The sequence below is a fragment of the Triturus cristatus genome, chromosome 4_1 (genome assembly GCF_964204655.1).
Source record: "Triturus cristatus chromosome 4_1, aTriCri1.1, whole genome shotgun sequence".
Taxonomy (NCBI): Eukaryota; Metazoa; Chordata; class Amphibia; order Caudata; family Salamandridae; genus Triturus; species Triturus cristatus.
In genome coordinates, this window is record NC_140585.1 from 90,844,520 (window position 1) to 90,871,947 (window position 27,428).

Genomic DNA, 27,428 nt, shown 5'->3' on the forward strand with positions numbered 1-27,428 from the left:
CAACATTTTAGGCTGAACGCGATGGAGCCCTGTACGGATACACGAAGCGGGAGGTCCCGGTCAAAATTTTACCCTTAAACTTTTAAACATTTCTGGAGCTTTTTCTTTCAAGGATCCTCACTGCTCTTCACCAGGCCGGATTCAGTGAGGATTTCAGGGAGCTCCCAGTCAAATCCTGGAAGTCGGACCACCAGAGCTCTTCAGCGGGACAAACTTAGAACACGGGCCGGATTGACCCTCGTGGTTGGGTCGGTCACCTTATAGAGCTTTTCCCACAAGTTCCCAAAACTTTCCCAAATTGCTGGAGGTCCTTCCAAAAGGTCTTCATGTAGGTTCCAAGTGTCCAAATTCAAATCCAAGGGTCTGGATTCTCCTAGATGATCCTTTGCAGGCTTGGACTACACTTCCCACAATGCACTTTGTCAACCCCTAAAAGTCCACTGGACGCACACTACAGGAGGGGGACTCTGACTGTAGAAGGGTCAGTTAAGCTCTGTTAACCTGTAGCTGCAGGGGGTTCACTCCTTATTCCTTCTTAAAGTAAGGCAAAGTCCTCAGAGCTGTAGTACCAAATAGTGCAGCAGGCACAGTCTTCACCAGGCGGGCCCTTGAGTGTACATCAGGATTCCAGCAGGACAGTCCTCCTTCTTCTTGTAGTTTTAAGCAGCAGAACTGAGAGGCAATGCAGCTCTCACATATTTATTCAGTGTTCTCTGGTGACAAGCAGGGGAGCACCCGCATCCAATGAGGTGCAGGACAACACCCCAAAGCATGACATCTTCCTCCAAAGTGTGGCATAGTCTTGTCCCAGAAAGCACTATTCTCCCAAAATACTAAATCATTTTCTCCCAAAATCCATGACAACTGAAATTTCAGCAGAGCAGTAAGAGCTAACTAAACTATCTCCCAGTGTGACTCATTTCCATAGCTCTGCTCCCCCTAACCTCTGCAGATTCCTTCCTTAGGCCTCCCATATGGCAGGAAGAGGGGGTGGGCCTGGCTGACAATCTTCCTTGTCCTGCCTTCCTTTGAAGCTCATGCTTTATGGCCCTTCTCCCCTGCCCAGGCATTTCTGTGCACTACAGAGCTCTATCTCCATGATAGCCCCTGCCCAGCTAGGCCACTTATGAACTAGTCAAGGCAGCTTGGCTAATCCCGTCAGAGCTGACCAATCAGGGAAGAGTGCTAGAGGCTGAATTTTGGCTTACAGAAACGAAAGTCGTATAACATCTTTCCTGTACAAATTGAATACATTCAACAATGGCAAGTTGTTAGAACTATCAATACCATTCTAGTCAGTCTTCAAATGTTATGTTCTATAATTTCCTAGCAATTGTTATGCATCTATAAAATATTGCCATGTTAGCCTATAAGACCGAGGGACATATTTACAAGGAGATGTCGGAGCATGGAGCTGTGCAAAATTTGCCAGCTCCACGCTCTGACATTTCCAAACTGCAGGGATGTGCCATACTTTCAACAATACAGTGCACCCCTAGGGCATATTTATAAGGAAATGTTGCAGCGTGGAGCTGCGCCAAATTTGGCAGCGCCATGCTCTAACATTTTCAAAATGCAGCGATACATCGTATTTACAACGATACGGCGCACCCCTGCGTTTTTCCTCACACTGGTGCTAAAATTAGCTGTTTGTGTGCGACCAATCTCGTTTAACTTTATATTCAGGCTCCCTTGAGCCGGTGGAGTCGACGGACTCATGGTTACGCACCTGCGCGCTACGAGAGGTACTAGACCTGATAACGTTTTTAGCAGCTTACACAGCAACCCCACACTTTTTCCTACTCCCTGCTGACGAGAGGCAACTACCTCGAAACACGTGTCCAGGGATGGCACACGCCACGCATACTTGCATTCACACTCGAGCATAGGTGTATCCGCCGACGCTGACCTTCAGGGACCATTTTCATTGGGGGAACACGCCTGGTAGGTGTAGCAGTGTGCGACCAATCTGGTTTAACTTTATATTCAGGCTCCCTTGAGCCGGTGGAGTCGACGGACTCATGGTTACGCACCTGCGTGCTACGAGAGGTACTAGACCTGATAACGTTTTTAGCAGCTTACACAGCAACCCCACACTTTTTCCTACTCCCTGCTGACGAGAGGCAACTACCTCGAAACACGTGTCCAGGGATGGCACACGCCACGCATACTTGCATTCACACTCGAGCATAGGTGTATCCGCCGACGCTGACCTTCAGGGACCATTTTCATTGGGGGAACACGCCTGGTAGGTGTAGCAGTGTGCGACCAATCTGGTTTAACTTTATATTCAGGCTCCCTTGAGCCGGTGGAGTCGACGGACTCATGGTTACGCACCTGCGCGCTACGAGAGGTAATAGACCTGATAACGTTTTTAGCAGCTTACACAGCAACCCCACACTTTTTCCTACTCCCTGCTGACGAGAGGCAACTACCTCGAAACACGTGTCCAGGGATGGCACACGCCACGCATACTTGCATTCACACTCGAGCATAGGTGTATCCGCCGACGCTGACCTTCAGGGACCATTTTCATTGGGGGAACACGCCTGGTAGGTTTAGCAGTGTGCGACCAATCTGGTTTAACTTTATATTCAGGCTCCCTTGAGCCGGTGGAGTCGACGGACTCATGGTTACGCACCTGCGCGCTACGAGAGGTACTAGACCTGATAACGTTTTTAGCAGCTTACACAGCAACCCCACACTTTTTCCTACTCCCTGCTGACGAGAGGCAACTACCTCGAAACACGTGTCCAGGGATGGCACACGCCACGCATACTTGCATTCACACTCGAGCATAGGTGTATCCGCCGACGCTGACCTTCAGGGACCATTTTATTGGGGGAACACGCCTGGTAGGTGTAGCAGTGTGCGACCAATCTGGTTTAACTTTATATTCAGGCTCCCTTGAGCCGGTGGAGTCGACGGACTCATGGTTACGCACCTGCGCGCTACGAGAGGTACTAGACCTGATAACGTTTTTAGCAGCTTACACAGCAACCCCACACTTTTTCCTACTCCCTGCTGACGAGAGGCAACTACCTCGAAACACGTGTCCAGGGATGGCACACGCCACGCATACTTGCATTCACACTCGAGCATAGGTGTATCCGCCGACGCTGACCTTCAGGGACCATTTTCATTGGGGGAACACGCCTGGTAGGTGGAGCAGTGTGCGACCAATCTGGTTTAACTTTATATTCAGGCTCCCTTGAGCCGGTGGAGTCGACGGACTCATGGTTACGCACCTGCGCGCTACGAGAGGTACTAGACCTGATAACGTTTTTAGCAGCTTACACAGCAACCCCACACTTTTTCCTACTCCCTGCTGACGAGAGGCAACTACCTCGAAACACGTGTCCAGGGATGGCACACGCCACGCATACTTGCATTCACACTCGAGCATAGGTGTATCCGCCGACGCTGACCTTCAGGGACCATTTTCATTGGGGGAACACGCCTGGTAGGTGTAGCAGTGTGCGACCAATCTGGTTTAACTAAAATTAGCTGTGTAGCACCAATTTAGGCACCCTAGTGCAAGAGGGCCTGCGTTCCGGGGAATGACTGTTCATCCTCAGAAAGGTGTTCCTTCCTACACATAAACAATCAATAATGGTGATTTGTTACTTCTATGTGTACTGCATTCTGCAGCACTTATAGAAGTAGCAAATCATCATCATTTAATGAATGTTCATGTGGAGGAAGGGACACCTCCCTGCACATAAGCAATTATTAATGACATTTTGCACTTTCTTTGTATGCTGCAGAAGGCAGTGTCATGTAGTTCCAACTAACCTGTAGGATCTGCTCGTTTATTGGACAACATAAACGAAGGGCTTGGTGTCTAGAATGATTCTGGACACCACCGCAGGATATGTCAGCCAATAGACCAGGTAGCTCACAGTGCCACCGTAACCTCCCTAACCTTACCAGGGAGCGAATGGTTTCTGGAAACTGCTGAACATGACAACCCTGACCCCTCAGGGATCGTGGAAGCAGTACAGTACCTTTTGCTCAGTCACTCGGGCTTACTTATTTACAGACAAATATACAGAGAATACTCAGTGGGGAGTATTAAATATATTTATTGATCCAACGTTATTCTTGTATTAAATACATGTGCTGCAATGATTAATAGACAGAAGCAGATAAAAGTGATTACAAGCACCAAAAGTGTACCTACCATGGTGCTGAAGGAGTGTGATTATGCAAGCATATAACAAGGTGGTAATCAAGCGTACTTCTACGATGTGAACCCTACTCTAAGTGTGCCTAGAGTGTGTGTGTAGGTGTAGAGCCAATAATACTCCAAGTGACAATCTAACTCCGTTACCTGATGCTAGAGAATGAAACACCATGTCTTGGTCACAAGTTGGACACCCCTAACGGAATGTCTGACCGCTGCATGATGAAGTTTCAGCATGGAGGGAACCTCAAAGTCAGCGGAAGTGCTTCCTCTACCAATCTATCAGAAATTCTGATCCTTTACAATAAAAGGCATCCTTTTGATTGTGTATATAGATTAGCAATGTTATGGATATGTAGATAGCGCTCTCCCCCCTTGGATGAAGATAGCGATGACATTTACAGATGGTGTACAGGGCACAGGGCATCATGATGGTGTTGTGCAAAATTAGATGTATAACAAGTATAGTTTTAGAGAAACTAATCTAGATTGTCATAAACGCAATATGTGCTAAAAGTCTCCTCTAAAATGGTAATATGGGGAAATAGGACAATGTAAGAAATGAACTGTTTCACTACAAGGGCCTAACCCGGGAACATAACGGCAGAACATTAAAAAAAGCATAGGAAAAGCAAAAACAAGGAGAAATAAAAGTATTTCTCTATGTTGCAACAATCTAGCGCCTGCTTTTGCATGGTGTTAGCTTTTGGCACTGCCTCAGATTTATAACGCCTTGTAATTCTGGGGCAGTGTCAAAAAGCAGTGGGTTTTGCGGTGGAACGCCCACAGCAACACCCATTGCATGCCCATTCACACTAAGTGATGCATGTAAAGGGGCCGTATTTACAAGGCGGCATTAAGCCACAAAAATTGGCTTAACACCACTGTGATAATATGGAAAAGGGCATAGCGCCACCAGAATATCACGAAAAGTGATGTTCTGGTAGCTCTGTCACTTTTGAAGTGCCAATGCCACCAAAGTCGATTTTGCAGTGAATTTCCTATTTAAAAACAGTGCATAGCACTGGTCCTGGGCCTGACTAGCTGAGCCCAGAGCACAGTCAGAGCGAGCTACCACCAGTCCCGTTCAGCACAAAAACCTGGGGGTGAACAGGCCAAAAGGGTGACTTTCCAACACTCATCCTCAACACCAAACTCCCAAAAAGGTTGTGTCAGTAACACATTTTACTCTCAGTACTTCAAAAAACAAAGCACGTCAACTGTTTCCTTATATTACATATTTTTAAATTTGTCGGCACAAATTACTGAGTAATAATATCACAGTCACCCTCCAAAGAGGCAGTGGTGCAGATTTAGAAGCCCCTTGTGAAAACTTTACGTGCCGTTCCGTCACTCCTGTGACGCAGCGGCATCGTAAACATTGCACCGCGATACGGCATATTTACAACATGGCGCAACTAGGAGGAAGCGGCTCATAATGCCCTGTGCTACATTATACCTGCATCAGGTATAATGTATGCATTGTGTGCGTTCCGTCGCAAGGAAGCCTCATAAAAGTGATGCAGTGAAATCTACAAGATTTCACTGAGTCACTTTTACGACGCCACTGCGTCAAAACCTTGTGCCTGCTTGAAGCATGCATAAGGAGTGATGCAGCATGATGGAAATATGCATTATGGACCATTGCTGGAGTTGCGTCGTGCTTACGACACGACTCCAGCAATGCGCTGCCTTTCAGCCAAAAGGTGCGTCATGCATCTGTCTATCATTGTGACATGGTGCGCCGCATTGTAAATGCAATGCATCCATGGTGGCACAAGGCTTTTTTACGTCACGCAATTTAGCTAACGCATCTCTGCTAATATGCAGAGATGCGCCAGATCATGTAAATCTGCCCCAGAGTGTATAAAACTTGTGGACTCTGGAAGTTAAGGTAAGACAAGTAAAGTGCTTCACTTGATATGTGACAAGTTTGCTTCTCCCGCTGGCCCTTGCCACTCTTCCAGTTCTGATCAACTTAATCAATGTTGACTTTTCCGGGGTTGGCTTTAGTAAACAACTAAACTTTCACATGCTCTGTCACAACATTTCACTGGTTGGCGAGTGCACAGTTGAAGTGCAATGAAGGAAAATCTGAAGTGCTCCTGTATGGCTCGTTTCCAGTGGACTTCAGAGAAAGGCTGTGGCCGCATGATTTCCCTCGACCTACCGTAGGCAATGGTACTGCAAAAAACCTTGGTGTCTGGTTTAACGAAAACGTGAACTTCTCAACACAGGTGAAGAAACTGGTAGGGACCTGCTTTGGTTCTCTGAAGATCTTGAGGAAGTTTCTCCCTCTTCTACCTGATAGTGCCAAGGAAACTGTGGTCCGGGCTTTGATATTATCCCGATTGGACTATGCCAACGCTCTTTTGGTTGGCAGTCCAGGCTACCTCACGAGGAAATTGCAAGTAGTCCAAAATTCAGCAGCTAGACTATTGCTGGGACTTTCTTCTACTCTTAGTCTTCGGATCCATCTGCGTAACTTGCACTGGCTCCCAATTGAATCTCGGCTAAAATTTAAGATGCTTTCTATTGCACATCGGGCTCTTTATGGTTTAGGCCCTATTTATCTTCAGAAGAGATTTGCCTTTTATAAACCTAGCAGGCAGCTTCGCTCGTCCGACCAGCTGTTGATACAGACCCCCAGGTTTAATCGCCAGAGGCTTGGCGGGAGCTCATTTGTCCGTAAAGCCGGCTTGGCCTGGAACAGACTACCGTTGGCACTCCGGGGCATTCAGGACCCACAGCTGTTTAAGAAAAAAGTCAAAACGTTGCTCTTTTAGCTTCTGATTTGTCTGCAGTCTATTCTTCTTTTTTGGGGCAAGCGTCGGGATACTTTGAGTAGCTGTGCGCTCTATAAGTTAAACATAACATAACATAACATAACAACATACTTATATGCCTGGTACTGCTGGATAATATCTTCGGAGATTTCAGAATCACACGTAACTAGGAGCATTGTATATTTTTCAACACGCTTCACCACATTCTCAGTCCCATACTCAAAATCTGATTGTGTTGCTATTGCCCAGAAATGAACATATGTCCATTCCTTCAGTTCATCTTCAGAAAATATTTTTTTGTAAATACTCCCAAAGAATAAGAAATAAGACAAAATAGGCTCACTGTCAAACTGCTCTACAAGGCAATGAGATCTCTGTGCTATTCTAAAAGACAGTTTCACCCAAATATTGATCTTTAATTTGGCCAGTCCTGTCTCTTACACAGCTTCAGTAGAGGTCAAAGAGCATTTCTGAAGTAAATTGGACGAGCACACAAGTTCGCTGAAAATCGCATTCAGTGTTGCAAGGAAAATATGATAATATGAGTCAGACATCTTCTTGTGGCAATGTATAGAAACTGGGTAATTTTCTTCAACATGCTCCTGCTCAAAGTTGTTAGAATAATCTCATAATTAGGGATTAATGCAGCAGCAAAAAATACCCTGAAAACAGCTCCACTTAATTCAGTGGTCAACAGGAGACCGTGTCATTGTCCGTGACCTATGCAGTTTCATCTAAGCTGCATTTCTTTAACCCCTTCCCTGCTCATGACAGAACCGTTCCGTCATGAGCCACGGTTGGCGTGTGCTCATGACGGAACGGTTCCGTCATGACAATCCTGTTGGCGGCCGCTCCGCCTCCGCGGCGCTGTTTCCCCGCCTGTGCGAGGGGACAACACAAATGGGCGGAGTCATGACGGAACCGTTCCGTCATGAGCACAGCTCAACTGTGGCTCATGACGGAGCGGCTCCGTCATGAGCACAGGCCCACCGCGCTGCCCCCCTCCCCCCCCAGCGCTGCAGCGGAATGTCCGCAGCAGCGAAGGGGTTAAGGAGTCCTGGAGAAACAGTGTAAATAGTCCTCAATAATGTCTCTATCCATCTCTACTTTCCATCTTTCTGATCATCTACATCATCTTCCAGGATCCTTTTGGTGGGCGACAGTACTGCTCAACTAGATGCGGAATACACTGTTTAAGCAGTGTATCAATACCATTATTCTGGCTCAGCACCTCTGACCCACCACCCGATGTAAACATGACCAGTCTGGTAAGATCCACTTCAGTACCAGTGTAGAGGCCTATCACAGTTATAGTAATAGCCGCAGCATTACATGTCCTCAGGTTTGTTATGCCCCAGATACTGTTTTGTTCTCTCTTGATGTTGCAGATCTGAACTCAAAGTACATGATAGGCATTTGGTAACAGAAATATCTGTGCCTTCATTAATGATCAAAATGTGATATTGAGCACTGCAAAGTTCTCAATGATTTCAGATCATATCATACTATTGATGGCTTCAAGAAACTCAATGACAAAAATTGAGCTCCTCCGGCTGCCTGTTATCTTCACATACATAGTTAAGTGGTCATTAATGTCTTTGACTGATAACACGTGTTCATCTCGCCTGCCAGTAAGATATTGTTGATGAAAATTTTAATCTCTTCTAGAAGGGATCTTGGTGTGCACTCTCAAACTGAAATTGGAAGCAGTATATTTGCTTCTTATTTTTGCCAAAGCAGATTAATGAATGTTGCTACTAAGATATATTTTCTAGCAGTCCAGTTACAATTCATCGTTCCATTTCTTTACAGTTGAAAATTCGCCAGCAGTTTTTGCTTAAGTACATGCTTTACAAATTAAGCCCACATTAGGCATAGGCAAAAGTTTCATTACATAGTGCTTAATTTGCTTAATTTCTTGTTACACTTGCTATACACATTTCTGAGAATTATGCCACTATGCCAAGGCACGTGTTCCAGAATGCTAAGAGAGGTTTACATAAAAGTCAGCACTTGCTGGTGTCACACATATTTATGGGGTCAAATGGGTGCTGTCCTTTTACAACAGACCAGACAAGTCAATTGATTGTGCACTACATTTTCTATAAATCAAGTTTTATTGCTGTTTCATTGAAAGTAGTGCTGTTGCATAAGTTGCATTACATGTTCTTTCACAGTATATGTCTCTACTTCAAGAAGATTTGGTATCACTCCAATTTCTTGAGTGATATTTGCTGTGATAGTAGTGTGTTTGAGACTAAACGTTCTATTCATTTATGATAGTGTTGCACCGTAGTTTGAACCCAGACAGTGTTAGAGCCTAGATGGGCCTACTTTGCAATTCATGCTTTTGAGCCGAAACCACTGAGTTCTGTTAATAATAAACTGACTGAAGGTATCAGTGTAGAATGCCTAGGCGGGGACAGTAATGTAACAACATATTGGCATTCTAGATACTGTCGTTTTTGTTTACTTTATTTGTGCAACTCTAAGCTCCAGTGTTTTTGCTGAAGATAAAATTGATGTTTGTAGCTCCTACATTCACCAAAAAAACACACCAAATAGAACGAATTCCCGTATTTGAAATTACCAGTGGCGGCTGGTGACATTTGAAAGTGGTAGGGCGTAAAAGTCGTGGCTGAGTGTTATGTTGCCAGCTAACTAAGCGAGGTAGCCTGACTATCATAAGGGAGGTTCTGGAGAGTTTTAGGGCAAATCATTGCTTTATAAAATTATTAGTAGAAGTGCATGGTTGTTAAAATGTAATGTCCATTACAGTGAAAATGTGCATTATGTGAATGGCAGTGTGCTACTGCACCATCCTTTAGTAATGTATTTGCACACCATCCTTTAGTAATATATTTGCACACCATCCTTTAGTAATATATTTGCACACAATCCTTTAGTAATATATTTGCACACAATCCTTTAGTAATATATTTGCGACAGCATGCCCAAAATGGCATGATCACCTATACATCCCCCGTAAACAAGACTAATTTCACAGAATATTCTTTGCAGTTCTCTACAGGCTGCTCCGGTTGCAACAAGTAAATCAATGCCAGGGACAGGTGGGCTTGGGTGATGTTACCAGTTATATGATACCAACACTATCCCTGTATGCCAGGACAAATTTCAGACCACTTCCAAAACACAGGGCCTCACCCTGTGCTGTGCATGCCAGGAAGCCAGAAGGCTGATAAATTGATTTATTTCCTGGTGTTCTGACATAAAACCCAATAGCTTTATAGGACACAATCTTAACACTGCCCCAGCCCTTCCGGCTCCTCACTAGCAACTGCCAATTCAAAATCTCATTTCACAAAAGTTTGTCCTAGCTATGTTAGCAGGTGGAAATGTGTTCTTTGGCAGTGACGATGAAATGTCAATCAAAGCCCAGACGCTCTCACCCACTTCCTACCGGTGCTTTGACACTACAGGGATAAGTGCTGAAGCGGGGTCACCACTACCCCCTGGGAATGGTTTTCAGAACAACTTCCCTTTTCTCTGTAAGTGTCTTTCCGTCACCACTTAAAGGGACTGCGAAGTGCCGATTAAAAGCAACTGCTCACATAAGATAACAGGGAAATCTGAAGCAATACAACTGACAATTATGAATCAAAACAGGGAACGAAACACCACATTTTAGAAGCGTGAGAGTCAAGTCGGAAGAAAGACTGAGAACAAGTCACTAATAAAAACAAATTAAAGAGAGAACATTCAAACCCATGAAAAATCTGTGCAGACTAATACAAGGAGACATTTTACCTGCGCAGTCTGAGGCATTCTGTAATACTACGAGGAATGATCTCGCCAGACACGCATGTAATGTAACACAACTTCAGGCTGAAGTCTATACGCATATATCTAATGCAATCTATTTATGTATTTAGGACGTACTAAGCTTTAACAACATGACATCTTCCTCACTCTTATGCATAAAAATTGAGAACCTGAGTGCATACTTTTTTTTTGCATCTGTATGTTACAAGATATTATTGCTTTAGCCAAAGAACATGTCTGAGGGTCTTATTTAGAGCTTAGAAACCCCGCCTTATTACAAGTGCCATAGAATAGTTAAGCTTTCTTGCAACAAAGACTTACCCCGCTGCATACAGTGCTGTATTTCAGCGTAACAAAGACTTACCCTGCTGCATACAGTGCTGTATTTCAGCGTAACAAAGACTCACTCTGCCGCATACAGTGCTGTATTTCAGCGTGACTGAACTGCCCCGCCAATAGGCATCTATTAAATTAAGTAGTATGTTGTACAGAGCGTCCCTTTAAATAAAACGATGACACTGAAAGCACATAATCAGAATAAATAAGGCGGGTGGGGAGGAGTGTGTGTGTCTGCGTGTGTGTACGTCTCCGTGTAAGGGGTGCGAGTCGCGACTCTATGGAAACGAATCTAGCATTGTTGTTTCAGGCAATATCCGGATTCAGCAGTAAGAACGACCGAGGTATTGTGCAATATGCTCGTAAATATCCATAATGCATTAACTTGTAAAAAGTAAAGGCGTAGCACTGGAAAATGGTGCCCCTGACAACATAGTCATATTTCCACTGCGTGGCAGTTTTGCTAATCACTTATAATATTTGCAAAGCCTGGGATTTGCCATTTCACAGGCTTTGTAAAAGGGTAATTATTTAAAATGTACAAATATAAATTGCTACTTGAAAATCACTGCCAAACATAAAAAAATCCATTTGCGACTGATTTCAGTTCATTAGTAGGAGGGGCATGAAATGAGTGTAGCCTTCTACTGACTTACAGTGGTGGATTGTATTAGTGATTTGTTACTGCTGCGATGGTAAACCATTGACTATCTAAAGGAGGTGGTATTACATCTGCAAAATGAAATCTATCTCCATGGGATAGCTCCCGCCTTGTGAATGTGTGCGTTAGGCCTAAGTGGGAGAAAATAGTGCTCGGGTACCACTGCATGGCTCCGCTGATGAGTCTTGGAAGGCCAACTTTTATTTTTGAAGGCAGCCTCTCTCCTTTTAAGCGAACGGGTAAGCTTTAAAAAACATAAAAACGTGATGTTATTCAGCGAATACGAGTGCCAGGTTGGAAAACTGCCAGAGGCGGCCGGCATGCTCGAGGGAGGGGGTGGGGGCCGCGGGTGGGGATTAAAACAATTAAAAATAAAACATACGTACCTGAGTGTTGGGTACCTCACCGCCTCAGCTCCTGGCCGGTCACGCTGTACTGGTGCAGCGGCGGTTGGGTCCACGTGTTCCTGCTGCAGGAACAGGAAGTAGCCAGCAGGCAGCTTCCTCCTCATCGCAAGTCAATCGCTGCGCAGGCGCAGGCACAGCAGGAGAGCGCCCCAGCCGGGACATTTTCTCTGCATAGAGAAATAGTGTGTGTGGGCGGTCCTACGCGAGGGCAGGGGGGAGTGGCTTACCCACACTGTTGTGGGTACTGACTGTTTGGTCGGCTCAGGGCCGACGGCCAAACAGTCAGTATCTACAACAGTGGGTAAGCCACTCCCCCCCTGCCCTCGAGCACGACCGCCCACCCTCCCGCCCCCAACCAGGCAAGCACAGAGGCACTTCTGCTTTCTCGCAATGCGAGAAGGCAGAAACATAAATGGTCGTTTTTTACCATTTATGTTTCTGCTTTCTCGCACTGCGAGAAAGCAGTGGGGCAACGCCCCAACGCCCTAATGGGGGAGCCGCCACTGGAATTACTGAATCAAATGAGCTCTGTGTGAAATATAGCGCTTGTCAAGAATCACACAATTCCGTTAAGGAAAGGAGGAATTGCAAAGGGGAAATGGATGTGTCCATCTTTTGCCATATTATTTATTTAGTATTTGTCATATCCATTACCACCACTTTGATCCACAAAATATGTTTGCAGGCAGAGCTGCATTACAGGTAGAAAACATGTGAGTTTCTTATTTTTATGAGTGAACATGGGTGCTTGGCTTGGGGGAGGTACAACATTTCACAAACACCGATTAGATATTACACCTTGGGTATTTTTTGACTTTTATGATTTTCTTGACATTTGAGTGGTAAAAAGCCCCATTTTGATAAAATGTGTGCCATAAAACCCACCATTAGAATCCACTTTTTTCAAACTTTTCTTGGGTGGGGAGAATCCCCCACACCTTCCTGTTTCAGTTTGGGCTTGCTCGTGCATTAGACTCGCAATATGGTAGAATTCAGCAGGTGAATATCCTTCAACATAGTGGTAATATGGTGGAGGTGGATCTTAGGGTTCAGCCTCTTTTGTATTAAACATTGTCCTCCAACACTTGAAGGTTTTCTTCCAGCCTTCTGTAGCTTCTCCTTCTACTGCAACTCCAACCCCACTCAGATCTGTCAAGCCATTTTTCTACTATTCTTAATGTAATAATTAAACACACAAGTCTTGAAGCAAGATCATTTCCTTTTATAACTATCTCTTTAGATATTGATGGCAATCAAACAGACCCCCGCCTCCCTCCTAAACATAAATTCCTCTGGTGTCCCACACTCTTGCTCTGTGCACCATTGCTTTGTGGTTGGGTGTGCCTTCATCCTCAACAAGTGTTCCTATACCGGGCACACAGATATACTGAGATGAGAAAACCAAGGATGCCTTCCTCTGAGGCCCGGCCCATTAAAAGAATATGATATGAACTTAGAAATGGAGAGCAGGGGTTTACAGCAAGAAAAGAAGTACCATCTATTTCAGCATTTCACTACGGATATGGCCTTGTATCTTATTGAAGAAACAAAAAGACAGCTCACACCTTTGCTGACAAGTCCATTGAATGTGTCTAAACATATAGATCAAATGGTCCAATTTACAAATGCAAATGTGGTTGTAATCATAACTTCAGAACTGAATTTACAGAAGTGACATCTGGCAGACGTAAATGTATTAACTATTGGAGAACTCTTTACCAGAGATCTTTGGAATAATAGTTCACCCATATGGGGCGGGAACTGTGCATACCATTGTGCTTTGCCTTGGAAATTTGGATGGTTCGGGGCAGTCTCAAACTTCCCTCAGACCTCTTCCCACCCTGGAACAGGTCCAACATTTACTCCAGCAAAGGACTAGAGTAACTACCTTTCCATGTTTGGAAGGGGAAACCTCACCTTCAGACTTGGAATGGGTGCAAGGGAGCATCTTCAATGAGGAGGAGGGGGGAAATCTTTCACTCCACATAAAAGAGATCTGCATATGATTTCTCATATGTGGGAACTCAGTGCAGGGGTCATAGACACCTTTACAGAAAGTTACATGACCTTTCTGAAAGTACACCTAGAAGCCTGCTCCTGCCACCTTCTTCTGTTTAACCTTCATGTATTTTGATTTCCTAACTATATGTAATGATCTGCCACAGGCATCCCAAGGAACACATTCTGTACTTTTAAACTAGAGTATAGAAAATCAAAATTCCGTTTCCTGTTTCTTGTTTTTGCTATTGTGTAATGCACCGCCAGCAGCTAAGCGCAGATCCATATAGGGAGGTTCTGTATGATAATCTTTGAAAAAAATTAAAACATCATTTAATAACTCTTTTGGTGATAGAACATACGTAAGGGATTTTAGGAAACATAAAAAGATCATATTGTGAAACTTCTGAATGTTAAGTGCTTGTTAGACACTATAAACACATACATCAAAAACAATTGCTGCTCGGTCCCAGACCAGATGAGTAAAGATGCAGAATGAACTGAGTAGGGAACAGGGAACTCATTAAAGCAGCCCTATAGACATCTCTGAAAATAAATCTCTTAAGTTTAATTTGCAAGAACAGTGATGCAGCTTGTCTCGTTTTAATTTATGTGCTCTTCTCTTCTCCAGTGGCATCTTGCAATTCAAGTAATTGCATTAATGGCTCCTGCACTTCGGATGACACGTGCAGTTGTGACTATGGATTCCAAGGACCGACCTGTAGTGAAGGTGAGAAGTGAAAGGGCCGGGCCCATGACTTCTAGATTTCTCTACAATCACCAACTGATGGTTCTTTTAAGCAGCATGAAAGTGTGAAGGGGAGAAAATAAATGTTGTTAACAATCTAATTCAAGGTAACTCATCACGATACTTTGTAGCCCACGGACAACTGGAGATAGTGAGTTGAATTTATTACAAAGCCAAAAATAGAAGTACATGGATGCATTTCAATACGAGAGTATAAAGGTACAGAGGAAATAGTAAAAAAAAGTCAAATTAGCACACCCAGTTTATCAGGTGCAACATAAACAACACTATTAGTCCAAATTCTGCTGTATCGAGGCTTGGGGGGTGAAAAGCATAAATCTATACCTTCTCTATAGCTATAGTGACATCCCTAGATGAAGAAGCAAGCATTTCTAGAAAGAAAAATGTGCAATTCGTGGAGTCTTACTAAGAAGTCTCTCCATTGCTAAAATGGGTTTAGTAGCATGTAGCCACTCTCGAAAGGGGAAGAGCTCGTTCAAAGATGCTCTCTCTCTACAAGCAAGGGAGATGTGGGCACTATCCCTAATTCCAACACCCAATTATTTGTAGGTAAAACTTCCCAGAATCCTCTCCGTGCATGTACTCCAATGATGGGCACAGGCTGGGATGGACTTTTCCTCAGTGTTCTCCATTTCCTCTTCTGCAACATTTTGTTCTTGGTTTCCATGATATCTCCTGTGTGAAACCGACTCTTGCCCCTTATCACCTTATGGCACACAAATGTCACTTTTACTCTCCTTGCCTAGCTGCTAAAACAAAACCATTACTATTCTTACTAGTCTCCACTTGCAATCAAAACGCGAGAAAGAACAATTCCACAGTACAAAAGAAATTTGAACATTAATATTAAACGAGAGCTACCAAGGACTTGTATTTCAGGCCTACAACTCTGACTAACATTAGAAAGCATGTAGGAACACGTGTCGGGTACTGCCTGGAACTGGCTCCGATCCTTCTTAGAAGACCGGGTCCAGCAGATTTGGATGCCTCCGTCCTCCTCCTCTACACAGTTTGTGACAACGGGAGTGCCCCAGGGGTCTTGCCTTAGCCCCCTTCTCTTAAATATCTACGTTACACCTTTAGTTTACCTGGCCGAGAGGTTGGGGGGCAAGGTGATGGCTTACGCCGATGACACCCAGCTGTTATTTACTTGGGAAAATAATGATGAGTCTGTCTCCTCGGTTCATCGCAGCCGCTATCCATTTTTAAATGGTCAGCGCTGCAGAGAGGGGAAGTGAGGGATCCCCTTTTTTGGAAAATTCCCTCCCAATTTCCGAGAATCTCTTTGGCCTCCTGGGCTCCCACTGCCAACCTCTGTAGGAGAGCCTGCCAAGAATCTGGGGGTATAGTTTGATGAGAGTCTTTCCTTCTCAGAGCATATTACGGAGCTGGCTGGCAATTGTTTTGCTCTCCTCAAAACTTTGAGGAAGTTTTTCCCTCTCCTTCCCCAGGCAGTGAGAGAAACAGTCACCTGTGCACTCATTTTGTCCCGGCTAGATTATGCCAATGCGCTTTACATCGGCATTCCGGGCTACTTGTTGAAAAAGGTACAGGTGGTCCAAACTTCTTCTGGGTATCTCTGTCAGGAAAAGCGTGCGATACCATCTTCACTCACTGCATTGGCTCCCTGTTGCGGAACGGGTGAAGTTTAAATCATTGGTTTTGGCTCACTGAGCTTTGCATGGGCTTGGCCCACTTTATTTACAAAAACGTTTCTCTTTCTATGACCCATCTAGACAGTTGCGCTCTACGTCTTTCCGTCTTGCACAGGTTCCTCGATTTAAATATCAGAGGTTTGGCGGCAGCTCATTGACAAGGATGGCCAGTGTTGCTTGGAACGCACTGCCCGTTGCCCTAGGCAACTTTCAAGACCCAGCGGTATTCAAGAAAAACTTGAAAACACATCTCTTCGCTTAAACACTTTCACCCTTTGTTGGTTTCAAGCCGGTACACTTGTGAGTATCCGTGCGTGCTATAAATCAAAATAACATAACATTTCAAACATCCATGTTACATAGATTCAAATCAGCATAATTATGTTCCATTTCTGCTAATATACGCAGTCAAATTGTAAAATGAAATATAATTATTAAAACACAGCTAATACATTATTAATTATAAAGTATGGTTTCTTCACATGAATATTTACAGCTATCACAACTGTTACCTATGTTAAACTGTTAATCATCTAGGTAGCTACTAAAACATATGCATTAACAGGTATCACGTTCCAACATGCACGCTTACACAAAACATGATATATGCGGGTGCTCTCTACAAGTGATTATGATGCACCCCCACAATTGAAAAACGTGAATGCAAAATCCTACTCTATCAGAAGGAATGCGTGAGTGGGACAGATGTACAGTGAATTCAATGAAAAGAAGCTGGCCGAGACCCTGCACGAGTGGCAGCTCTTTGCTTTTTGCACTAATAAATGAACTTGTGCACCGTTTGCTTCCACACTTTTGAGTGTGAGTGTTCCCTCATATTCATGGTCCAATTCTCAACAGAACTGAGGATATTCAATTTTCCTTGACGTGTGATCCCTACACTAAAGCATTGGCAAACAAAGTAGGCATCCGATGAGATGCTGCACTACCCTAGTTGTGTAAATTTAGTTGCATCACCTACAGATCAATGTAAGGGAGAAACAATACAGTGTGCATCCTTTGATGGTCCTTCAAGCGAAGACATGCTTGGTGATTTTGGCAAAAGCCACTTGTGCGACTAGCGAGCATTGATGATGTTTTTCATGCACACTTAAGGTAACATTAACAAAGGCCAGGAAAGCCTTATCCAATAAAAACAGCCGGGCAACACTGCACATCCAGTTTCATCCTATCAGGTTGGTGCATATTTCCCAATGCACTCCTCTGCAGCCGTGCTAATTATGCAGTGTCTGTGATAAGGGTCCAATAGGTTTCCTACTGTGTGCATAGTTCCCGTATGCAGTTGTCCTCTGGAAGTCGTGAGAGGGAAGGGAAGGAAGAGATGCTGCTGTCCGTACACCCCAACCCAAATTGTCATTGGCCATGTGTGTTACTTCTGATGGATGTGGCAATCTCTCCTTCCAAAACAAATGGGGCATATTTACAAGGGCTTTATCTCTGTTTTTTTGGCGTTTAAAGCCAAAAAAGCAGAGATAAAACCAGCGTCCTATTTACAAGAGGGTGCAAACATGCATAATCGCATGTTAGCACCCTTTATCCCAGCGCCTCCCTTTGCATATCCAATGAGATGCAAAGTGGGCGTTACTGGGCGTACCCCGGATGGACTACCTTGCAATTATCGCTGATGTTTACATCGCGATATTTACAAGACAGCCCACATGATTTTAGCAGACATTAGATTTTGGTGAAAATGTCCGTTTTGGCCAAAATCTAACGTCTGCTAAAATCCTGACTCAGCCATCCCTAACATAGGGGGTGGATTATGCTGATAGGACCCTGTGGGTCGTATCAGCAAGGTTATCGCCGTTTTGCAGGGAACATCGCTGGAAAACCAGCGATGTTCCCTGCAAAAGGGCGATAACCTCGCTATCTCTGAAATTTTTATCGCCCTGGAGAAACGCGTTGTTAAAGACGCGCTACCCGGTCGATAAATTCCAGAGATAGCCTGCAATAATTTATTATCGCTAAGCACGGCCAGTGATAATTATCGCTGTCCGTTGATAATATGCCCCATGGAGCATCATGCTGCTCCAATACAAGTTGCACAGCTGTATTATATAATATTCCAAAGACTCAGTCATTTGTTACCAAAAATCTATTTTAATGATGTTTAAATTCGTTCGTTTTCACGACAATTCGTCTAGTTCCATTCACATTAAAGGCTGCACGATTCCTAATTTTTTCAAATGCCAAAGAATTGCCCATCCGTGGCTATATTCAAAAGCACGTAGGAATCCAGGCTTCCGTAGGGTGGCCTCATTCATTTCGGGCTGTGTGAGCCCTTCCTCAGGGGTAACTGTAATGAAAAACCTGAATGAACGTGAGTGTTCTACGCAAGCTTGTATGACGCACAAATTCATAGTCACTTAACTCCATGTACAGATTCTTCTCCTTGTGATTAGTCAAAGAAAATCACCAACATTTACCAAACGACATCGAACATTCATGGTCCCTCCAGAATCTCACCCGTATGATTGCCCAACCCCTTCCCTTCGCTACATGCTCACCTTGCAAACTTTATACATCTTAATTCATAAATACTGGCAGAACGAAATCCCTTGTATTAATCAAAACAATTTTTGGGGTTTCCAATGAAACTGAACTACAAAACTCTGCAATCAAACTCAGAGACTCTACAATGCAGTGACTGAGAGTATTCACCTTCTCAACTCCGTGAAACCAAGGGTTCACGTGTGCATCTCATCCGAGTCAAACCTTCCCAGTTGTGACCTTCTGTTAAAACCTACACCTTACATGTGACCAGAATGCCAGTGAACCATGAAAAAATACTATTGCCAACCCTCCTGGTTCCCGTGCTCCCTGTGCAAAAACATATGAAGGGCGATGTGCTCACCATGGGCCATATCAGCAATGGCCAGCGATAATTATCGCTGGACGTACTTAGCGATAATTTTCTTATCGCTGGCTAGCTCTGCTTTTTATCGCCCTGGTAGCGCGTTATCATCAACGTGCTGCTCCAGGGCGATAAAAATTCCAGAGATAGCGATGTTATCGCCGTTTTGCAGGAAACATCGCTGGTTTTCCCGCGATGTTTCCTGCAAAAGGGCGATAACCTTGCTGATACGACCCTGTGGTCGTATCAGCATAATCCACCCCCAATGTTAGGGGTGGCTTAGTCAGGATTTTAGCAGACGTTATTTTATGGAGAAAACAGCTGTGTTCTCCAAAAACTAACGTCTGCTAAAATGCAAGTGCAACCTTGCTGATAGCGCAAAGACGCATTATTGCTCTCCTGACATGTAGTGTATGTCAGGAACGCCCACTTTGCATCTCATTAGAGATACAAAGGTAGGCGTACTGTAAAAGGGTGCTAACATGCGAATACGCATGTTAGCACCCTCTTGCTGATAGGGCGTTGGTTTTATCTCCGCTTTTATGGCATTTAAAGCCAGAAAAGCGGAGATAAAGCCCTTGATGATATGCCCCTAAATTAGACATGAGAAAATTAAACATGAAAAGTGAAGAAAAAAAAATTCTTGAAAAATGATACCACCATGAAAGTATACATTTTGTTCATCATAACAAAGTAGACTCCCTTCCATTTGATCAAGCTGTTTTCAATCAGCTCTAAATGTGAAGTAATATTTTTATCGTTTCTCCATTTTCTTTCTTGTTGGGTGCAATCAATCCGTGGGGCAAAAGGAGAATTAGAATCCGGTACATGTGGAAGGATGCACACCGGTATTGCTTTCATTAGTTATTTCTAAAGAAGCTCCAGGCTCAAGTGTCGCGTGCAGGCTTTGTATGGTGCCATTAGTGCATTTGTGCTTTGGGCTATGGCACGATATACGCCTGCATGCGACACTTCTGCCTGGAGCGTCTTTAGAATTAACAAATGAAAGCAGGGAGTACAATAACGGGGTGCATTCTTTCACACGTACTGGTGTTCGACTTGGCCCTTTTTGCAGGGTCATCCCTAAACATTTTGCCTTCCTCCTAGTCTTTTTGTCTGACATGGTGTTGGTGGTTTTACCACTCTGGGCACGTTAGCACTGCTGTCCAGTGTAAAGTGTGTGTGCTCTCTGTGGTAAATATGGTAAGATTGGTCTACACCTTTTTGGCACATTTAATTTACGTGTCAGTCCCTTGTAAAGTAATATCTCAGATTCCCAGGGCTACTGGTGGACTTGCAGCGCAGATTGCGCCACCCACTAAAGTAGCCTTTCAAACCTGCCTCTGGCCTCTGCCATTGCAGGGCCTGTGCATGCAGTGTTACTGCCTCTGTGACGTGGCACCTAAAGTGTGTGCCATGTCTAGGTCCCCCCTTTTACTACATGTCAGTCACCCCTAAGGTAGGCCCTAGCTAGCCCTATAGACAGGGTACATTGTTGGTGAAAGGTAGGACATGTACTGTAGTGTAGTTCCTATAGTACCCTAATGCAGGACCTGCGCTTTTGGATAACATACACTGTGGGTCTGGTGGCAGACTGACTCCATGCACCCCCTCCGAGTTAGCCTCATTTTTCTTTAGCTAGCTCACAGTGCCACTAGAATCTCCTTTTATTAGAGAGATTAGTTTTTGGCGACCTCAGAACACAACAAACCCTGATTCCTCATACTTGTGTAAACAATATACTACTTTTCACCCAGTCACTCGTGCTTGCTCATTTTCTCTCAGAGAGATACATAGAAGAAACAGTCGGGTGTGTTTACAATAAGAATTTATTGTACCGTTGTTCTTCTCGTGTAAAATATATGCACTTCTACAACTGTTACACAGTAGCAGAGATATAGGATCCGCAGTAAAGTGAATAAAAAGGAATAGTACAGTTCTAGCATTTTGCAATAGTCATGAACATATACATGAATTTAAAATGCATTTATAAAATAAAGCACATACTCCTAAGATGTCTGTCTAGATGTACCGAAGTGTACCTAGCATGTGAGTAGGTGTGAAAGAGTTAATAAGCCTAAGAGCCAAGAATCCTGCTAAGATTTAGTCGAACCCCATTACCTGAATAGTGAGAGTGTGGGACTTAGTCCTGGACTCGAGTTGGACACCCCGCGAGGGATGGTTAGACCACTGTCAGCTGGAGCGACTGCATATCGGAGCTTCAGCGTCTCTGGTCAGTGTGTCAGCCTTGAAGTCTCGGTTCCCTTCCTGCCTACTGATAGCAAGAGGTGCTGTATTGATACAGTCCATGTGCATGTGTTAGCCACTGTTCAGTATGAGGATGACGTTGGGGATTAAACCTTGTGCGTAGATAGGAGAGGTGAAGTATACCCCCTGGAAAGTGTTCTCATAAATTATTCATATGTGCTAAGGATGACGTCTTAGCAATATCACTTTGGAAAATCCCACCCTCTGCATGGAACTAGGTGAAAGGTTTAGTCCATAAAAGGCGTCAGTACTTATAAGGCGTTATGTTCCTATAAGGCGTTCTGTCCTTATTAGGAGTTATGTCCTTATAAGGCTCGTTCATATGAAATGAAGGGGAGATGATGTAGGGAAAGTGTACGATGTTACCTGGACCTATATTAGGGTACCGATATGAAATATAACAGTACCTTAAGTGTGTGACATGTCCTGGTAGTGACAAACAGCCATTTTGCTTTTTCACTGCTGTGAGGCTGCCCTCTCATAGGAATGCATTTGGGATTCCCTGATAAGTGATTCAGTGGTAATTCGTGATATGAAATGAGTAGTGTGGTCAAGTTTAGTATATTTGGAATGGTAATAATAAATGCTGCGCAATGGTGTGCGCAGATTTATTATAACTATTTTAGAAATGCCACTTTTAGAATTTGGCATTTCTGTGTGCTATGTGTCTGCCTGCCTGATGTGGATTGCATGTCTGGCTTTGGAGTGACAGGGGCTGATGAGGTGTGTGTGGCTCCAGGGAGGGTAGGGTGAGTCAGCGCTAGGCTGAATAGGGGATCTCCATTTGGTGTGGTGGGAGGAGTAGTGCCCTGACCCTGAATAGGTTTGTGCCCGCCTAGGTGAATGCTGGGTCCGCCCCCCTGTGGTGGTCTGATGACCGAGCCCCCACCTGATAAAGTGGAAGAGGAGCTCTGTAAACAGAGTGCTTAAAAAAAAACAGAACCAGTTCGGACAGTTAGGTTCCTCCAGCCCTGTGCCAAGGGCAGAACAAAGAAAATAATGTCTATACTAGGGCTGTGACCCCATGTTTGGGCTGTTCTTGTGACGCGGGGCTTGCTGCTGCTAGGCCCTAGGAGGAACCGCCACGTGGCACTGCCTCCCTACTGGAGGGTCCTGTGTGCTGGTCTGCCTGGGCCCAGCTGTGCCCCTTGAACTGTAAAGGACTCTAGCGCCTCGTGAGCGCTATATTCTGATTGCCAGGAAGAGAAGAGGAGTGCTGGTGCCTTGCAGCGTGCGGCTGCAGTGTCTGCAGGGGGAATCCCGGCGTGGGGACTCCCCCGTGTTGCTGGGATCGGGGCAGGAGTCCACCCTGCATTTGCATCAACCAGAGCGGGAGACCACTCCGCATTTCTGCAGAGGAGCGGGAGCCCACTCCGTATTGTTTAATGCTCCTTGAAGCGGGATCCCACCCCACATTCTGCCTGTCAAGCGAGAGCTTACCCGGCATGGTGCGCCTGGTAAAAATGGGAGCCTACCCCACATTTCCTTGAGTGCTGAGGGCAGCTACCATGAGTGACCCGGAAGCCAGGCAAGCTGCCTGGTTGTAGGCGGGACCGACTGGTAGGAAGGAAGTAGCCGGAAGTCCGGCTGAGCATTCCTGAAGGAAGGTGGGACACCCTGGTGCCGGTGGGAGCCCCGCGGGTGAACAGAAAAGTGAGGGCCTTGCGTGCTCTATCTCGTGGAGCAGAAGCCAGGCGGGATCCAACCCCACGCTGGTGAGCAGCCAACAGAACACCCAGACATCGCCCGTGTGCTGGAAGCTTCAGCAAGAGGACCGGAGGAGTCCCCGGACAGCCCGGTTAGTGGGGGGGCTGAATCTAAGCCTTGGGTGCCAAGATTAGCACCAAAAGAGCCCCAGTGAAGTGGGGCTCCCGAGGCACATTATCGGTGCCTGAAGCCATGTTAGTGCTCCCGAGGCACGTCTAGTGCAAGGGCCTTATTGATCTTCACAGCTGCGCCTCAGTTGCTAGCAGCTGCAACATGGGGCAAGTCTTGAGTGCTGAGTCCCAGAGCGGGGCTCACGAGGCACAATGGTGCCAGTGCCTATTTTGCATTCCTCAGCTGTGCCGCAAGAGCGCGGGCAGCTGCAAACATGGGGGCATATTGTTCATAAAGAGCAAGGATTGAGATACACTCCCCCGTCCCCTGCGCACTTTGCGCTTTGCTGCATTGGCAGCTAGAGGGCCATTTTAGAGGCCCCAGTTCAAGCCCTGACATTTTTGGACAAAGGGCATTTGAGCCCAAAGGAAGGCCAGTTGGTCTGGGGTCAGCTTTATGGTATAGATAGGGCGCAAGGCCCTAAGGTGATGTATGCACCTGGTGGGAGTGTTACTGTGGTGCACTGCTGATCTATGCATGATGTGTTTATGCCTAATGTGATGTTGCATAATGTATTTATGCTGATGCGTAATGTCATGCTATGATATTTTAGGATGGTACCTAATGCTAAGAGGATACAGTGCTAAGTACCGTGTCTGCCAGTAGTTACTGGTTGTGTTTTACAAATTGCTACTTGTGCTTTCTAATGGTTCTGACAGCAGCCGATTGGCCCTGTTGTGTGTATAAAATCCCCTGTAAATATTGTCTAGTGCCAGTTGGCACAGTGTATATTTGTGATTATAATTCTAATGTGTTTTGGATAATACAAAGGCTATTTTTTATATAACCTTGTGTGGAGTTTCTTTTGTAGTGTGCCTAGTGTGTTGCTGCCATGTGAGTGTGTTGCGCAAACACTTTACACATTGCCTCTGGGATAAGCCCGACTGCTCGTGCCAAGCTGCCAAGGGGGTGAGCAGGAGTTATCTTCAGTGTGAAACTCCCTTGCCCTGACTAGAGTGGTGGTTTCTGCCTGGCTTAGGCACATGCCCTAGCCAACTAGAAATCACATTTCTAACAACTGGAATCTCTCCATTCCCACAGATGGTCATTTTATCAGCATGATTTTAGGGGTTCAAGGCTGCCGTTCATCAGATTTTCCTGCTAGTGCATCCATGATAGATCCCACGCATCACACGGTGGCCCCATGACTCCAATTGCAGACAAGGTGTGTCATGTGTCTAACTCTGCGGTGTCCATTTGGTCAGTTCATGTATCACGTTTCTCAGTAGCTGGGCAGAGGGGGATATCCATGCCAGCACTGTCTGCCTTTTATTCAAAATGTATGCCTTGCCACGGAGTCATAGCGGCAGGAAGGTGAGGACTAGAAGCTTCTCAGAGGCCCCCAGACTTGCGTGTGCACCTGGGTTCCATACCTCGCTACTTGCTTCCTTTACTGCACAGTTACCCACTGACTAACCCCTCACCCCAGGTGTATGGGGCATTGCTGAGCAGTATGTGCATGCCAAGCTGAGTTCCTAGGCCCAGCAGAGGCTTACACCTTCACACCCAGCGGCCAGGAATATATCCCACAGACTGCGTTACACTAGCGGAGGGTTCAGACCTCTCTCAACAACGAGCCTGCTGAGGGTGTACCAAAGCTCCTCATATCCGGTGGGATGCTCTCCTAAGGAGCACCTGAATATCTCAATGGATGAGGGTGCGTGCCCCTGCACTGCCTCGCTCCCCCTCTGGCTGGTGACAGCAAAGCACGGTATCATGGCACGAATGACCATGGCAAAACCAGAAAGCAAGACCTCCATGCAGCTTTTATTCACAGAGGCGCTGAAACAACAACCGTGCACCATGCCGTGAAAGCTGATGACCTCCTGATGAGCGGCTCCCCAGCCCCCCTCCAGCGACCCCGGCAGCAGGAATAACTATGGACTGCATTCTCCAAGAGAGTTCCTCAGTCAGTCGCAGGATGGAGGGGATGGACTCTAATATTTCTTAACTGGCGGATGAAGCCAAATCAATACAGGCAGACCTGGCTTGGTTTCCACACTAGTGCGGATGCATTGAATCAGAGGCTGATGGCGGTGGAGGGCCAGCTGAACACAATGCAGGACAGGGATCAAGAAATCCTCTTCCTTACAAAAAGCTTGTCAACCTGGAGGACGGCAGCCGCAGGGATAAAGTCTGCTTCTTTGGATTTCCTCAATCCTTTGAGGGCCCCAATGCTGCCATGTTTTTGAAGGTCACCCCCCTGGAGCTTATTGGAGCCACCTTTGATCCACCCCTGGAGATTCAATGGGCCCATCACAGAGGACCGCTCCGCAAGGATTCTAACGTACGCCCACGTGCACTTATTGCCTGTTTTCTATGCCACGACCAGACAAGGCTAATCTTAGCAGCAGCGTGTGCCCAAGGATCATTCACCCAGGATGGCCACAGCATCCGGATGGCCGCTGACTTGTCCAAAGAAACGGATGAGTGCTGCAAAACCTTCGTATCTTTCAGGCCCCTGCTCTGACAGCTGAACATTAACTATGGCCTACTTGAACCGGCGAGATTCCGCATCACCAAGGATGGCACTTCTAGGCATTTCCACAATCCAGAGGACCTCTACCTATTCCTAGACAATGTAACATGTCAGGACATGGACACGCACACTGACGACTTTGAACTTTCCCAACCTTCTGGCCCATCTCAGTCAACAGAGAGCAGGAGATGAACATATGTAGAAATATGGCAACTTGGCAGGGGCCAGGACAGAATGGCACACACACATGAGGACAGAGCCTCCGCGCTACAAGCTGTGGCCACTTTTGCCTCCGAACCACAGAGGGACAAATCTTATTTGCTTTTGAAACCAACAACTGCACCGGATCAGGGATGTGGAGGGCCCTTGGTGGAGGGCCCAGGTTGATGACTTCTACTACAGTTGGGTATGCAGCTGACTGCGCAATGGGAAGATATCTGATCAACGGACAGCTGGGTATCCACACTGAACTCTATTGTGGGGTGTCTTAGGCCTTGGAGGACCCACACTATTCTACCTCACTCACTCATACTGTATACCTGAGTTATGGAAGTTAAGACAGTCTTAAGAATAATTTAAGACAAACTTAGGACAGACTTAAGACAGACTTAAGACAGACTTAAGACAGACTTAAGACAAACTTAAGACAGACTTAAGACAAACTTAAGACAGACTTAAGACAAACTTAGGACAGACTTAAGACAAAATCCTAACTTTACTACTACTAAATGCCTTCTGTGAATACCAAAAGTAGTAATTTTAGGATTTTGTCTTAAGTTAGTTCTGTGAATCGGGCCCAGCATTACTATCATTTTCACTCTTATTATTATGACTACTATTATGTTCACTACCATTATTACTATTACTGTCATAAGGCGCTGTTTCACCCATACATGCACAAACATCCCCGTGCTGCCACATGGCCATAGGGTTAGACTGAGGCGCTGCCAAACCATCATAGACCTCGTATTTTGTCAGTGCTTCCTCGCCAGGGCCTATCGGCGTCTCCCCTCCACGCACCCCCTGAACTTGCTTGGTTCGCCCCTCAAATAGAGAATGAGGCACTAATGAGATAATACATAACCATCTCCAAGCATCCTGCGGGGACAAGGTGAGGTGGAGCGCGAGCTGAGGTAGGGTAGTAGTTTTCATCCAGCCGGTAGGGAAGGAGGCAAGAAAGCGGACCTGTGCAGCCACATACATATTGTCCCCCCATTTCCCCCACCCCTCCCTTTCCCTATTATCACCCCTATTTAAAGTTTGCAGTGTATGTTTGTTATTTGTAGGATCTATATGTCAAATTCACGGCGCAATATCACATGTTTGTACCGATTATGTGAATGTAACCCA

The 27,428-nt window shown here is 45.4% G+C and overlaps 1 protein-coding gene across 3 annotated transcripts in view; it reads left to right on the forward strand.

Annotated features, from left to right (window-relative positions):
- Nucleotides 1-27,428, forward strand: part of LOC146839630 (uncharacterized) — an 812,224-nt gene that overhangs the window by 313,452 nt on the left and 471,344 nt on the right. For all 3 annotated transcript variants that reach the window (XM_085651718.1, XM_085651719.1, XM_085651720.1), the window contains exon 6: nt 14,789-14,887. In XM_085651718.1, coding sequence (XP_085507844.1) covers nt 14,789-14,887 — 99 coding nt within the window. The remainder of the gene's footprint in view (nt 1-14,788; nt 14,888-27,428) is intronic.